The sequence below is a fragment of the Chionomys nivalis genome, chromosome 19, assembly GCF_950005125.1.
Source record: "Chionomys nivalis chromosome 19, mChiNiv1.1, whole genome shotgun sequence".
NCBI lineage: Eukaryota > Metazoa > Chordata > Mammalia > Rodentia > Cricetidae > Chionomys > Chionomys nivalis.
Window position 1 is genome coordinate 47,693,765 of NC_080104.1, and position 15,908 is coordinate 47,709,672.

The window sequence follows — 15,908 nt, forward strand, 5'->3', positions numbered from 1 at the left end:
CTGTGACTCTAAATTAATTCATAGCAGCAACATACAATTTCTTTCCCTAAATCCCTAAGTGAGCTGGGATCCAGAATCCCAGTGCCCCTGACCAAGGTGGTTTGCTCTCAAGCCCATCTGCAGAGGTAGAGCCCATGTGCTACTCGTTACGTGGAACACAACACACATCTGAGGCACCTCCACCCACAGACTTCCATAGGTTTGGCTCGCTGTGTTATATCAGAATTTAAACACGCTAAGCAAGAGTGACTTGCTTAGACTCTCCTTGTAGGACAAACAGACTCTAGGAAACGTCCAGGGGCACCATGAGATTTCTGATGGCCGAGATCTTCCGCACAAACAGTAACACGTCTGCAGCCCGTGGCTCTTTTCCTACCCACTTTCAATTAAAGACAAAGAACTGCTTCATTTTCCTTCGGGAGACTGGTGACAACCAAAGACAGTGAAATCCCAAATGTGGACAGGGGCCAGGAGCAGAGAGAGACATTTGATCATCAGAATCCGCTGCGACCATGAAAGCCACTTTGGTAAGGAAAGCAACAACAACAAAAACAATTTACTCTCAAGTTTCCATGATCCTTGACACAACTACCGCCTTTCCTTCATTTCCAGCCAAGCACGTGATCTTCAGAGGGGAGGAGGCAGCGTCCAGCTCTCCTTGATGCTTTATTAATGATTTTGCATGTTTTGAATTTCCTTTCGTTAAAAACTCAAGGTCTCGTCCCTTCTCTTTTCTGGCTTTTCCCTTTGCTTTTGCTTCTTTTGTCTGTAATGTCATCATTTCAACTAACAGGAAATGGGGAAGGGCAAAGTTCAATGCAGACTCAGAGGAGCGGCTTTCAAACACACTGTGATGTGTGGACAACTTTACACATCCCTTCAGGCTCTGGTTAAAACCCCAGTTTGCCTAGGGATGGGGTTCCCTTAGGATTCAACAAACACCATGATTTCCTATGAATACACACTAAGACCCAAGTCAAAATACACGTTGATTTTACATGTATGAAGTGTCAATAAAGCAAATTCAACAGAGGCACACACAGCGGAGCAGGAGAATACAGTCTTATACTGGTCCTCGTTCCAACACTCTTATCTCTTATCAAGGTATTTATCTATTATTTCTCAACAATCAATTCTTTCCTGGTGTGTGTGTGTGTGTGTGTGTGTGTGTGTGTAAGTGACAGGATTGACTTACTCTGAACCTGAGAAGATGACTGTGTTTGGCTGATTTTACAGACAGAACCAGTCCAGTAAGGGGCCTCATGGCATCTGCCTTAGAGAATCAGATGATTGAGCCTGGGTTTGCACCTGACCCCTTTGCACGTGACTTTAGCACTCTACTTGACTGCATCTTACACTCCTTTTCCACACCCTATCCCTAGTGGAATGTGTGTCTTAGTATATAAACAGCCAGGCTTCCTGTACATCAGAGCTCATGGTGTCTACTAAGAGTCAAAGGCCTGACGACAGCCCATCTCATCTCGTTGCTTTGCATGTGGTTGACCAAAGTCAGGCTCCACTCTGCCCCATTCTCTCATCAACAAACACATGAACACCCCAACTGCCAAAAAAACTCTTAAAAGTGTGACTTCTGTTTCCTATGTCTCTGCAATTCAACACACACACACACACACACACACACACACACACACACACACACACACTGAACCACATCTAAAGACATGCAATCCTACCTACTTTTAAAGACTTACTGTTTATGTAAATGAGGCTACCTTTGCACTTCTCTGATGGGAGCCAGTACCTTGGAGTTAGCCATTTCTCTGTAGCATCCCGTGTGCCTCTCTTTGAATTTAGTTTGTCAACACTCCACACAAGTGAAATCAATTGGCATGATATTACTGTAAACACCATGCATTAAGCGGTGGACCTTTTATTGTTCTAGCTGCAAAGAACAGACAAACTGTTTACTGGTGTGGTTTTCTTCTCTAGCGCACATAATATAAATGCCAGAGTGCATTTTATAAAACAGAAATCCTTACATAACCAGGTAAAAGAAGGAAGTGGAGCTGTTGGGAAAACGTCTGTGTTGGGAGGATTGCTACGGGACAGTGGGGGCAGAAACCACTTTTGTGGCCGAGGATTTTATGAAGAAAAACAACATGTCATTCACGTCACGCTCCCTTCATTGTTATTAAAATTTCATTTCCTAATTGCATGTGTCATACAATGAATTTTCATAATGCTTCAATGGGGAGTCCGATGCGTTAGTTAAAAAAAAAAAATCGTCAATTATCTCGTGCTAAGAAAGCACATTGCCAGCAGAGCCGTGTGACTGAAAAGAGAGAAGAATATGGGCAGGATGTGGGGGCCGCAGCTCTTCAATCAGTTACCATTAATATGATTCAATTTCTGCTCAAGTCATGGGTTTAGACATTACACAGCACTGTACGCAAGGAAGGGGCTTGCATAACACAGCGAGGAAAGCAGATGGCATGTTATCAAAACCCTTCAAGCCTAAAATAACCTTCCCAAGTAAGGAGGATAGTTAATTAAAACCAGGATATATTTACTCGATTCCGAATATCTCAATGTAAATAAAAATCAAAATGACACTACTGTAATGTTGGATTAAATGATGAAATTTCATCTATTTTATTTTTCTTTAATAGTTTCTAATCAAACTTTTCATTAAGCGGCTTCATAAAAATTCCACAGAGAATTTATTTATAGGGACCGGTTGTAGATTTAAAAGGTTTACTTTTATTGTTCAATTAAAGCCGTTATTCGGTGGACAGCATTAGACTAGCGTGGAGGGGGCAAAGCTGCCTGGCAGTGGAGAAGGCTGTGCCCCAAAGCGAAGGTTCACTTCAGAGACGTGTTTCGGTTACGCACACGTAAGCCATGTTGGTGAGCCAGAGAAAAGGTGGGCTCATCTTGGTCCAAAAGAGTTCATTCCTACTTCAAAGTCACTGGCTGGCTTCTTCCCAGCCTGGCTACCAGCTCCCATAGTCATATCTTCTTAGGAGCACAACATAAGAAAGTGATGGTAGACCCCAGCCAATAGAGACTTGACGATCGAATTGTCAACAATCTACATTTTTTTTTCTAACAGGTTTCTAAAGTATGGATCTCCATCTTTTAAAACCAAGCCGAGAAAAGGCTAGGGAGATGGCTCAGTTGGTAAACGCACACTGCAATGCAGTACCCAGATAGGGCCTATGCTTGTAAGCCCGGTCCTGGGTAGGTAGAGACAGGACAATCTCTGGAGTTTACCTCCTAGCTAACCTAACCTACTAGGGAACATTCCATACCAATGAGAGACCCTGTCTCAAACAAAAAGGTGGTGGGAGTTTCAGAAATGACTCCCAAGTTTGTGCGCTTGCTTCTATGTGTGCACACATGCGTGTGTACCCCCACATACAAGCATGCAGCCACACACAGAAGAAAAAACCCAAAGACCGAGTTCTGATGCTATTGCAAGACTTTCCTTGACATTTCACCCCAACTGCTGTCTCTGGCATCCAGTCCTACCCCAAACCACTGCTGAATCCCTATCCCAGTTGTTTCCCATGAGAACCATCATTGATTTTCTTTGTAACACAATTTGACTTCCAGGTGTGTTAATCCTGTCTTCCCTATTTAGATTCTTAATCTTCAAAACAAACAAGGACCATATTTTATTTCTTTTTTTCTGTACCCCATCTGTCACTCATGCCATAGAAGAAAAGCAACGTATCAGTTCGTTAATAAACCAAATATCATCGCTCATAGAAAATGAGTTGCTGCACTTTGGAGAAGAAACAAGGAGGGATTTTATGGCGATTTTGGAATAATTCAAATAATTGATGGAGTTGTCAAATACTGTAAATTCTTTACCATCCGCTCCACAATTCATCCACCTGGTGGTATGGCTAATAAAGTCTGATTTTTATAGCCGAGGCATACTGTTACTTGAATTATATTTGACCAATCCCTGAAGTCACTGAATGAGCGGCACAGAATAGAGGCTGCATAGACAGCATCTGTGAGCCCCCTGGCACTCTGGGTGACCTGACAGGGGCGCTTCAGTCTCAGGAACGTTTGTTCAGTGATAGCTGCTAATTAAATTGATGCTCTATCAACTGTTAGTCGGTTGGAGAATCCCGATCCTACGTTTTTAACAAGTGCTTTAACCCATGTCAATTTCACATACGATCAGTTGGGAGGGTTAAAGAGTCGCCATCTGGAAACTTAGATGCGCACCTACGTATGTGGGGGCCACATATGGGGAAAAGTGCTCAAACGGAGTCAAGACGAGCAGCATGGCTTATGTGTGAGTGGGAGCTACTGGCAGATGAGTAAACCCTCTGAGGGCCAAACTAAGCACTGATGATGAGCTAGCTCATGACTGAACTCGCCTGCTGGAAGCTCACTACAGAGCCTTTATTCCAAGAGAAATTGTCTCCTTCCAGAGGCTGGAGAAGAAAGACAGAATTAAAAGTGAGGTATGCCAAAAGAAAGCTCAGGAGCCCATTCACGGAGATGCTCATGTTTGCTCGGCCGTTTAAAATTCCTTCAGGAATGCGCCAACAACCACTGGTCATTGTTGGGTAGGAACTTCTATTTTCCAACTCTAGACAGAACGGCTTTGAAACTCAGTGACTAATAATTCCTAAATTAGCCAAAAAGGTTAAAACATTTTTTTCATTATGTGACATTGTTAAAGACTAACTTCAAATACTTTTAAGTAGGGAAAACATTCTCTCGGCTTTATTCAGTGTTAGGACTTTAGAGACTTTTGGATCAGCTGGTAGGACACGGGTCTTGGCAGCAAGGAAGTGGGTGACTTTTTCTCTCTAATAATGAAGAGGGAGGATCTGTAAATGCTCATCTGAGAGGAAAGGGTATTTGATAATTGTATTGGATACACTGATCTACTTTAATGAGAAAGCTATTTGACTACAAAAACATGACAATATAGACTTCTGTGTAGAAGGAAAATCTAATGCACACACGCACACACATGACATCACATGACACGCACTCGCCCCTCTCACATAGTCACTACCTTCGGGCTCCAGTGAGCTTAGATCTTGTTGTCCCTTTCCCACTTCTTTTTGGCCTCCTCAGGCTACCAGATCCCATCCCTTCACCCTTGATCCTCGGCAGTTTACGCATCCTTTGTAGCGGCCTAAGAGCTTCCGAAGGCACCCACAGTGTCAAAGAGGCCACTGTAGACTCACAAAACCATGGAGAGGTATCTTAGAGTTAATTGGGACAATGTGGATTTGAATATTCTGCAAATGAGGTATCCTTGGGGACAATGTAAGTCAACAGGATCAGGGAGGGCACTGGCTTGAAGAAAGTCTGTGTATGCGTGTATGTCTCAATCTCTTTTCCTCCTTGGCTCTCCTGATGAACAGGGTACCATCATACCATCTATGAAGGTGATTCCAAGACAAGCCAGGGGCGGGGTGTCCATGTCTCTGTATGCATAGGAACACCCAATCAATGGAGAGCCATGGGCATGATGCAATTTCTTCAACAGATGGATGGTGAAGGCAAGATAGATGACGACAGTGTCTTAACTTGCCTTCCCTGGCAGTGCACGATGCAAGGTCTCCAAAGATCAGATATGGTGTCTGACAGGCCCTTTGCCAACAAGACATGTGATGAGTCAGTGAGGCCCAGGACTGGACATGTGTGTGAAAATGTAAAGGACAGGGCACATATACATTTCATATATGTATGTATATATGCATGTATGTATGTACGTATGTACCTACACATCTACATTTCATATATGTATGTATGTAAGCATGCATGTATGTATGTACCTACCTACCTATCTAACATTCCCTCCATCTTTCATCTCTACCTTATAGTATTGAACAGTTATAATTTATGCCTTCTTGTAGTACCTTATAAAATTAGAAAATTTAAGCACCAATATTTAAATAACCAAAGCCGTCTAAGGAAGAACATGGAAGCGTCCAGTCTCAAAGTCTACGTTCGAGACCCACCAAGCCCCTTCCAATTATATATTGAACAGCGAACACAAGACAATCATCTTTCACCTGTGGTGAACGGTCACTGCTGGGAACGTGAGGACGCTTTGTGGCTGCAATAACACGGGGTCTGGGTGGAGTAAGGTGGCGAAGGCAAGCCCTGCCTCCCGGCACCACTCATGGCGTAAACTGAAAAACGAGTATCAAGTAGAGTAAACGACAAACACTCACCGAACTCATCGCATATACTCTCGTTCTCTATGAGAGTAGGGTGATCAAAGGTATCCCGGCAGTACAGGATCTGGGGGTTTCTGCTGACCATTGCAATGCCCCCCAGGGCTAATGCAAACTGGTCCGTGAGGATGGATGATGGCTTATCCTGAATCCGCTTCAGCATGGACCGGTACCGGCAGTACTGAGGATAGCTGAGCACGATCACATTGCTTTCTTCCTCGTCTTCCCCTAGACAGAAAAGCAAACACGTCCATTACCTTCTTCCCGCCACCAAAGAGAGCTGCCACAGCCGTGACTTAATTTCAATGGTCACTTTTGCGTTGGGACTAGAGATGTCTTCTTCAGCAAAGGCCTCGTCTTTACCCTGGTCTGGCAATGCCAGAATCTTCCAGAATCCCCCTCCCCAGCCAGCTTCCCCATCCTCAAAGCCAGAGGCCACCCTGAGTGTAACCATTTTGTGGCCCCATGGGCATACATATTATGCGATGCTTCAGTGATTTAGGGCAGTCAAACTAAAACTCTTCTCCCAGAGATTTCAATGTATTTTATTTTTTACTCATTGGTATCACCATGATAGGGAAACTTTGATGAGTTTTTAACAATTATTGCTTGGTTTAGATTGATTACACGTTTTGTATGTATGCGCACACATGTGCGCTTGGGGTTGACAAAAATGTTTGGATCCTAGAGAAGGGTCCATAGATCTAAGGAGCATTGCCACCTGTCCTGGGGCTCAACAAACATTCTGTGTTCTCTTTATGGGCCCAGAGAAAGGCTGTACCTCCCACCCTTGGGAGTCCAGGAGGCCCTGGACTTGTTTTTGGCCAATGAAATGTGACAGAAATAGTGTCTGCTTTAGAGCCAGGGCACCATGGACCACCGTGTCCCTTCGTCTTTGTTCTTGCCATCTGTACTGCTCAGACAACAGACCCTCTGCGAGTCTGGGTCTTGGAGTTAAAAGGACATGGAACAGAGACCCTGGCTGATTTGAAAAGGATGCAAACACAGCAGAAACGATGCCCACGTTGTTTCTAAGGACACAGTTCAGGGGATCACTTGTTAGGAATTGTTACCTCAACTTGTTACCCCAACTTGATCGATACCACTATCTTCTCCACCTCTCCTCGCATCCGTGCCCACCATCTTTTAATGTTTCTCATAGCCACCTGGTAACCTGGCACATCCCAGAGAATCATGCTGACAGGCTCCCCAAACATCCTCGAGAGACAGTCCCATCAGGACCATCTTAACTCAGATCCTTTCAGAAAATACCGCAAATCTTCCTCTTAAATGCTCATGATGCCTAGTGCTAGCCCACTATGTTTTGGGAATAGTTGCATAACCCAGATTCATCACAGAGAAATCCTTCATTCGTTTCCAGCTTGAGAAATGGCAAGCAACCCCTTTGGTAGTCTGTTACCTGCAGCCATGCCAAGCTGAACTTGGGTTTCCTGACCCACACCATCAGCGTGCTGCTCAGCCATTCCCAGACTTGTCATTTGTACGTCCAATGGGAAAACACTGCGCTATTTGGAGCCCTTACTGTACTGCAGAGAACTGCATGAAACAGTTGTTAGGGATACTGACTTTATTGAGACCATCTGGTAACCAGTGGGAGATGAATTGGGATAGAATGTAACGATGGAAAGTAACCAGGACTGTGGCAAGGTGCGCACGTGACCTTTGCAGCTAGGAGGCTGGCTAGCAGCTGTATCTCTAATTCCACTCATTTAGCTCTTCAGGCTGGAGGCTCCTCCGCAAGCAGAGGTGCTCAGCTGCTTCTAGCATGATGTCTTCAAAGGGCCTTTCCCTTCTCCGACTCCTGCCTGGTTTGTGGGCAGCTGCTTTAGCAGCTAGGACACTTAGAAGGCAGTGTGCTGACAGGGAAGAGACGTCTACCAATGAAAACTAGCCCCGAGATGCAGACAGGTGGGCCAGGACAACACGCTGTGATTCCTACAGTAGACTAAGACACTGAGTTCAAACTCTACATTTATAGATTTATTTGTTACTGATAAACTAAAGCCTGGGAAATTATAACGGAAGTACTCACCAAACACTGCCAGAACCCACAATATCTTTGTGCTATGCCATGGAGTGGCCTCCATGTACTACTGGCACCAAACCTGATTTGTATTTCTACACCTTATTTGTTAGATGTGAATTTGAGAGAAGACAACCAGAAACTGCCAGAGCTCACTCGGCTGGGCATGTGCAGCCCCCCTTCCACTTTTCTGGACAGAAAACCCTGCGTAAATACCTCATGATTTCCTCAATCTAGTCTGGTAGAGAGTGCCTTTGGCTTTCCGTGAAGACAGGAAACTCATACCAGTTTGAGAAATATGGAAGACACTGTGCTTTCCAGGGGAAGGAAGTTGAAGAAACAGTTGCTTCTGAGTTGGTGTCTTGGGAGATGCCTCTTAGGTCGAGGATCCACTTCCCTGCTGTTCTACCCCTCAGTCTCCCGGTTTTCTTTGAGTACTTTTTCTTTTGTTTGTTTTTCAAGAAAGGGTTTCTTTTTTTGTGTGTGTAGCCCCAACTGTCCTGGAAATCACACTGTAGACCAGATTGGTCTTTATCTCACAGAGATCTGCCTGCCTCTGCCTCCCAGGTGCTAGGGCTAAAGGCATGCATCACCACCACCCAACTCTTTGAGTAATTTTTCATGATTCTCTGTTTGGGGTAGAGTTATCTTTCTGGCAAGCTTCAATGTCTAAACATGGCCTCCCCTTTGTTTTCTGTACCTACACCTACTCTGCCCCTCACAGTTTCTGACTTCTTCTCATAATTACTGAAAGAGCACAAGCACGCTCACGAGGAAAGGTGTCCTAAGGATGCCCACTGTATCTGGGAACAACATTGATCAGGGTTGTCCTTGAAATGCTGTCCAAGATCTCATGGGGTGCCTGAAAAGGGCTGGACTCAGGATGCCACCCAAAATGATTGGCTCAGGTTCTCCTAGATTGGTAGACAAGAGTTTATTTTATATTTTTAACAAACACTCGGCCTAGTTCTTGCACTCTGCACTTCCAAGGAAGTAATTCTGACTCTGAATTTCTTTTTTTGCATAGACTTAAGTGACTTATTTAAAGTTTAAAAATACATGTGTTAAAGCACAGTTGTAGTATACATAATACTTAAATGATTTATACTTATATGCTACATATGTATTTATGACTTATACATGATATATGCCATGTACTTAAAATGTATATTATGCATGTATACCTTACTACATTATAATATAATACATTGTGTATGACATGTTGTTATATTAAATTATATGGTACCAACATACAAGTGCACATATATTAACATAAAGTCATCATATATATACATATATACATACACACATGAATATATACGAGTCAGATATGTGTGTTTATTGTGTTTATTTTTATTTCTCTTCTCTAATCTAGTGCTTAGAATAAAATCCAGGGTTAAGTTCATCTGCCTCTGCTACTTTTTTGTGATTGTTGGTAGGTATCATAGAAGATACTAAATTAAAAAAACTAACAGAGACAAGATTTTCACCAAAAACACAAAGGACCAGACACAGTTGGTGTGTTCAAGAACAGAGAGAGCTTTAATGCTATTTCTAGTTCCGAGAGCGATATATTACAATTTAGGAAAATTTTTAAATAATGAAACTTTTGCTCGTCATGAAGACCCTATAAACAATGTTGCAATTTGTGAACATTCCCCAATATAGTAGTGACATAACTGGAGTTGCTACCAAAGTGACTAGGCATGTGTCTCCATGACATAGGAAGTGACAGGAGGAGGCTCTGAGCTGACTTTTAATCTTTTGACTCTTGCTTGACTAACTCTGCAGTATGTCAAAATGCTTTGGATTATTATTAGTAACTAATTTATAGTGTTAATGAAGACAGTAAGCTTTGGCCAGGTAAAACCTGAGACTCCACCCACATATAAGACAGAATTATTCTACTCTGGTTAATAATTCCACTGGGTTAATTATCCAAGGGTATGACTTGAGGGCCTGCAATGCTCACTGTAAACGTTTAAATTATTGTGATTTTCACGTAACCACTTCCTACCCATGAGATGGAAGAAGCCCGAATCTTACATTTGCCGGCCTAATACTCTGGCTCCCCTATTTCCTCATTAAACTCTTTCTACACCAGGAGGCCAAAGGCACAGCTGGGGTCTGGTCTAATGTGGCAAGCTTTGGTGAAGCCAAAACAAAAATTATGCTAAACTCCATTGCTTATGGACAGAACCACCATTTGGGCCAGAATTTTGGCATTGTTTGGATGCGGGCAAATTTCCAACTTTGGAAGTAGACATTCCCAGAGGAACTGCTTTTCATATTTATAAAGCCATAGAAAGTCCGGGAGACCCTCAGACCCTTATAGAAGTTAATAAAGGCAGCCAGGTAGGAAAGAGGAGGCAGCGTGGAAAGAAGACACACGAAGATTGTATTAAAGAGTCTTGCAGATCTTAAGTTCTATGATCCATTAACGGCTTCCTAAGCCTATACATTAAATCAGCTTCCTTCTGACACAGTCATAAGAACATTAAACTGTTCAGCGGCTGGGCTGGCGTGCTTGATTTTGCAACAGTACAATGAGAAACAAATAAAAGCAAACAGTCCCTTCAAGAATTCTTACGGAGATTCTGCAGCTAACCCATTCCCCCTTTCTCCTTTCTTTTGCTCATAAATACTCTGATACATGAAGCAAGGGCCAGCAGTAAATGGTCTGCAGTTTCCCTGTCTCTGTTTCACAAGAGGTCTAGCAGATAAATCTGAGAATGAACAAAGAATGGATAAATTGCACATTTGTTTAGCAAAAGACAAACAGAGCGTTCCCGGAACAATGATTTTCTTTCAACCACACCCACATCAGAAAAGAAACTAAGGAACTAACCCTACAAAGTATTTTTCTAGAACATCCTAGTTCCTTGAGTTGTATATACTTTTTTTATTTGATTTCAGTCAGTAGAAAATGATCAGCAAAAAAAAATTTGCTGGTACTCAAGACTGATATTGTAAACAACAGTTATGATATTCTCTTAAAACGTCATCCCACTTCCTAAGTACCCCCTCCCCCCAAGAAAAATGCGAATGTGCTTGTTTTTAAATGAAATATTCAAAGGGAATAAGAAACCCAGAATGACTAAACCTTGTTTCAACTTCAATAAAGAGAACTTTGCCTATTAAAAGTTAATACCTAAAGTGCACGGCTTGTAATGCGCCACTGAAATGACTCTAATCCCGTGCTTATATCATAATTACACGTTTTGTTAGCCTCTCTCTGTGTCAATTTTTTCACTTATTTTTATATTTTTCAAAGTCCAAAACAGAATTCCACAGAGAAACTGTAATTATAATCTGAGACTCCACCCTGACTTGTCAAACAGTAACTGTACACCAAGGCTCTCATGGAGTGGGGTGTGTGGGGGGGTGAGGGTGGGGGGGTGAATGGTGGGAGGGTGGGGGTAGGGCAAGCATTCATTCTGCCAGTTGTTCAAACTGTCTTTGTATAAAGAGATGCGTGAAATGGCAAGCACAATAAATTACCGGAGCGTTGACTTTCAAATATCCATAATGCTTTTTTTTTTAATAGTTAATGGTGGTCAAATGTGCAGGAGGTTGAGAACGTCTATTCTGGAGGAGAAATTTGCTTTCATCTCTTACACAACACTGCAGAAGCATAATTTTGTCCTCCTGGCAGGGTTGGGGGTCTGTTTGGGAAACACCACACTATATGTTTACTGAAAAAAAAATCACCATCGCCTACTTCTAACATCAGTAAACCTGAAAAACAAAAATAAAACAAAACTTTCATAAAATCCTTCACACCAGGATTTTACAGAGCTTGGTGGAAAAAAATATGCGTGTCCTTCCCTGTACCTAATTACCTCAGCTGAAAATTCTGCCAAATAGTTCGCCCTTTCGTTCTCTTAATCGTATTAGGGCAAATGCGTCTGGATGCCAACAGAAACAAACATTTAAAGATTTTTTTTTTTCACTTAAGAGACTCCAAATCTGCATGGAGGCTGCTTTTGAAACACAATGTCCCCCATGCCAACAGACAACCCACAATTTCCTCTCTTCTTCCCCTCCCCAAGCAACTGATGAATTTGCTGGCGTTATAAAGGCGACGGTCTACTTTTGAAACAGTGTAAGCAAAATCACGTCAGTAGGAAGGGCTTGCCCAGGGATCTAGGCCGCCTTCTGTCGCTTCCCACATCAGGCATTGCTTTCTCAAACCTTTATACTTTTTCCGCCTGCTCCTAGCAACCAGCTGAAAGCCCAGCCTCAACTTTACGTACCTGGCAAGCTTCCAGCTCTTCCTGCTCCTGACAATTACACCGTTCCCATTTAATTGCTGTTCTGTTGTGACACAGAATATCTGTCATAATTAGGCATTTCCTATCTTCTGCCCATTCATCTTTGATTATTACTGAAAATGATTTTTTTAAAAAAAAAAATTTCAGAAAACCCCAGCACAAAAATTCTACAGATAAGAGTAGCTACAGCTGTTACTATCATTACCAACATTGTAACATGTGGGGTTGGGGGGGCGGCTGGGGAGGAGAATATAATTTCTCGGAAGGTGATTTTCCTTTCTGTGTTAAGTGCTCTTATTCATCTTACAGTTACTCAATGACTTCCTGTTCTAATTACAAGGCATTATACAGAAAAGACATTTGTAAAAGGAAAAAAATGCAGGCAGGGTATGTGACTAAATGGCCCAAATTGGTTGAACTGTTTAAAATTCCAAAGTCGTTCATCAACTTTATCAATTCCTGGTTGTGGTTGCGTGTCAACGTGTGGTGCCCTAGCTGTAGTCCCAAACCTCTCCCGAGGCCTCAGAGCTAGCTCTGGTAGTTTAGACACATCAAAAAGAGACAACACATTCGCAAGGAAACCAAGGCTGAGAGAGAAAGATGATTGGGGTTTTTTAATGCCCCCCCACCCCCATCAGAGCTGTTTTACTGGAGGCAGGCCAGGACATGTAGTGGAAAATATTAATAACAAAAACAAATTAAATGCCTGATTAAAAGGAGCGAGAGCAAGATGCTATCAGGAATAGCAATGAAAAGGCCCCAAACTATTTCGTGAAAACACGGTGTGACGTCAATGGGACATCAGGATCGTACTGTTGTGGTTATTTTGAGAATGGCTGGTACTGTAAAGTCAGCCGCTCCGCCCTGAGCCGTTCTCTAATTCTCCACACAGTGAGTGAGTGGGGGCAGCCTGAGATTGCGAAGACAGAAAACAGACCTGCCCCCACAGAACTGGCAATAAAAAGATAATGTACTTTTAACATAACAGAACAAGGAGATTGGCTTTATTAACTAAGAAAACGACTTTAAATGGTCCCTAGCTTGCCATTTGTTTTGATAAATGGAAAAACAGATCTTCCTAGGGTAGGCAACAAAAACATGACTGGAAAACTTAAAAAGAGGGAGTGAGAAAAGGAGAGGGGGAAAAAAAGCAGAAGAACACGTGGGGGTAAATACATCTGTATATGGTCGCAAATGGAAACAAAGAACACATTAACTGCACAAGCCAGGGTTTTAGCCAGCTGTATCCAAAGACATCGCTTAAACAGACACACACAAACATAAAATTATGCATCGCCGAGTGAATATCAGCTTTTACCCCTGACGTTGCTTCAGCTCGCAAGAAAGAAAACAACGCAAAGCTAAATTCAAACCAAATGCAGACATCACTTTAAGTAGCAAATGAAGCCACTGGGGAGCCAGCCAGCTCCACCTCCTTGGTCCTCCCAAAAGGCCACTGAACAACAAGCCACATTCAGGAGCCTCTTTGAATTTCATCTTGAGAATTTTGCATCTCATTTACATGTGTCTCGTCTCAGCCAAATCTAAATGTCATACAAGACAGGGATTATACAATAAGTACACGCACTGGGCGATCACTGGTTGGACTGGGTTCTCAGCCCCTGTGAGGTGTGACCCCAGGGGCCTGCCTGACCCACCTCCAATCTGGCCCACTTCAAACAGGTTAGCTTGGAATAAAAAGGGTTTTTTTTTATCTTAATTTATATGTCTGTATGCATATTTGCACCTGTGTCTAGATACCTGCAGAGGCCAGAAGAGGACATTGGATTTCCTGGAGCTGAAGTTATAGGCAGCTGTGAGCTATCCAGTATGGCTGCTGGGAACCTAGCTCCGGTCTTTCTTATTGAAGAAAAACAAGTGCACTTAACTGCTGAGCCCTCTCTTCAGCCCCAAATAGGTTGACCTTTAACCTATTGCAAGTCATTCATTCTTGTATAAGAATAGTATAAGTATCTGAAGAAGAAAATAAAAAGAGCCATTGGCCCATCAGGTTCCAAGTTCTGGGCATAGAGACATAATTTGTCCCAGTTCAAGATAATGCTGACAGCATTTTTTTTTTTTAGAGTTTAATTTATGCAACTATTTATTTACTAGTGACCCAGGCAAAGATGTCCTCTCAGACTTGAACTTAGTTAAAGTCGGCTCTCTCTTGATTTACAAAGAGTTTCTACTGCTAAGACCCAGTCCACCTTGCGGTTACCACGACCAAGTTTACAGAGGAAGAAACAGAACCATTGTTAGGTGAACCAGTCTCCAAACTGAAGAAAAAGTTGTCTACGTTTTCCCTCCCCTCACACCACATACACTTCCTCTGGGGACCACCATCCCAGCACTTGTTTTCCCAGTTGGGTCTTCCATCTGTCACTGCGAGGATCGCGGTTCTGTGAGAAGGTCAGCTGTGAGGACCCTCGACATTGAGATGCTCTCATGAACAAACCCGAGCAAGGTGCAGCCGGGACAGATCAGTAGCTGCTATCGACATCTGGATGAAAGTTTCTCAGGGATTCACACTTCGATTTTTCCCTCTAGGATACATGTAGCAGCGTTGCCAGCAGGTCCGGTGGGTTTTGGGTTTTGGGTTACCCGGATACCAAAGTGAGTACTTGTTTGATTTCCCCCGGCAATTAAAGGTGGTTCTGATCGCTCTACTTGTTTTTTTGTCTTTTTAGAGCTCTATGAATGGATATAAAGTAGTGTTTCAGTCTTGTTAGTACAAAAAAAATATTAATTAACATAGGCGCATCGAGGCTGTGAAATTCCCTACCACATTTTTTTTTCCGGCTGTGTGTATTTCATCTGTATTTAAAAAATATGGACATGTAAAATCTAAAATCTGACATGTAAGTATCTCTATATAAATTACATGTATATATAGATTATATGTATATGTAATATTATTTTATATGTGTTATATATGTATATAACATAATATAGATATATACATTACACATGTATATGTATGTATACATATATGTCTGAATGCATGTATCTATTTATTTCGATGTATATATCTGTCAAGACACCACTCATCTTGAAAATAAAGAAAGAAGATGTTGGGAGGACTCGCATTCCCAGATTTGAAAACTTAGTACAGCGTTACTGTAGAAGAGACCACGGGGGGGGGGGGGGGGACAGGGCGTTGCGGAGATGAGCTAAACACTAACAGCAGCACTTTCTGTGCAAGTGAAAGAAATAAAAGAGGGGACAGTAGAAAAAGACACCCCAAGTCCTCCTGTGGTCTCTGCATATGCATGCTTGGATGCATGCTTCCATATCCATGTGTGCATGCACACACACACACACACACACACACACACAGGGAGAGAGAGAAATAAATAAAATACGTAAATGTGGTCTGATATCTCGATGGAAATATGCATTAATGAA

At 42.5% G+C, this 15,908-nt stretch overlaps 1 protein-coding gene across 3 annotated transcripts in view; it reads right to left on the bottom strand.

The window, feature by feature from the left end:
• The window catches only part of Arid5b (AT-rich interaction domain 5B), a 175,972-nt gene that overhangs the window by 84,725 nt on the left and 75,339 nt on the right, over positions 1 to 15,908 (bottom strand). For all 3 annotated transcript variants that reach the window (XM_057751065.1, XM_057751064.1, XM_057751066.1), the window contains one exon: positions 6,180 to 6,410. In XM_057751065.1, the coding sequence (XP_057607048.1) occupies positions 6,180 to 6,410 (231 nt within the window). The remainder of the gene's footprint in view (positions 1 to 6,179; positions 6,411 to 15,908) is intronic.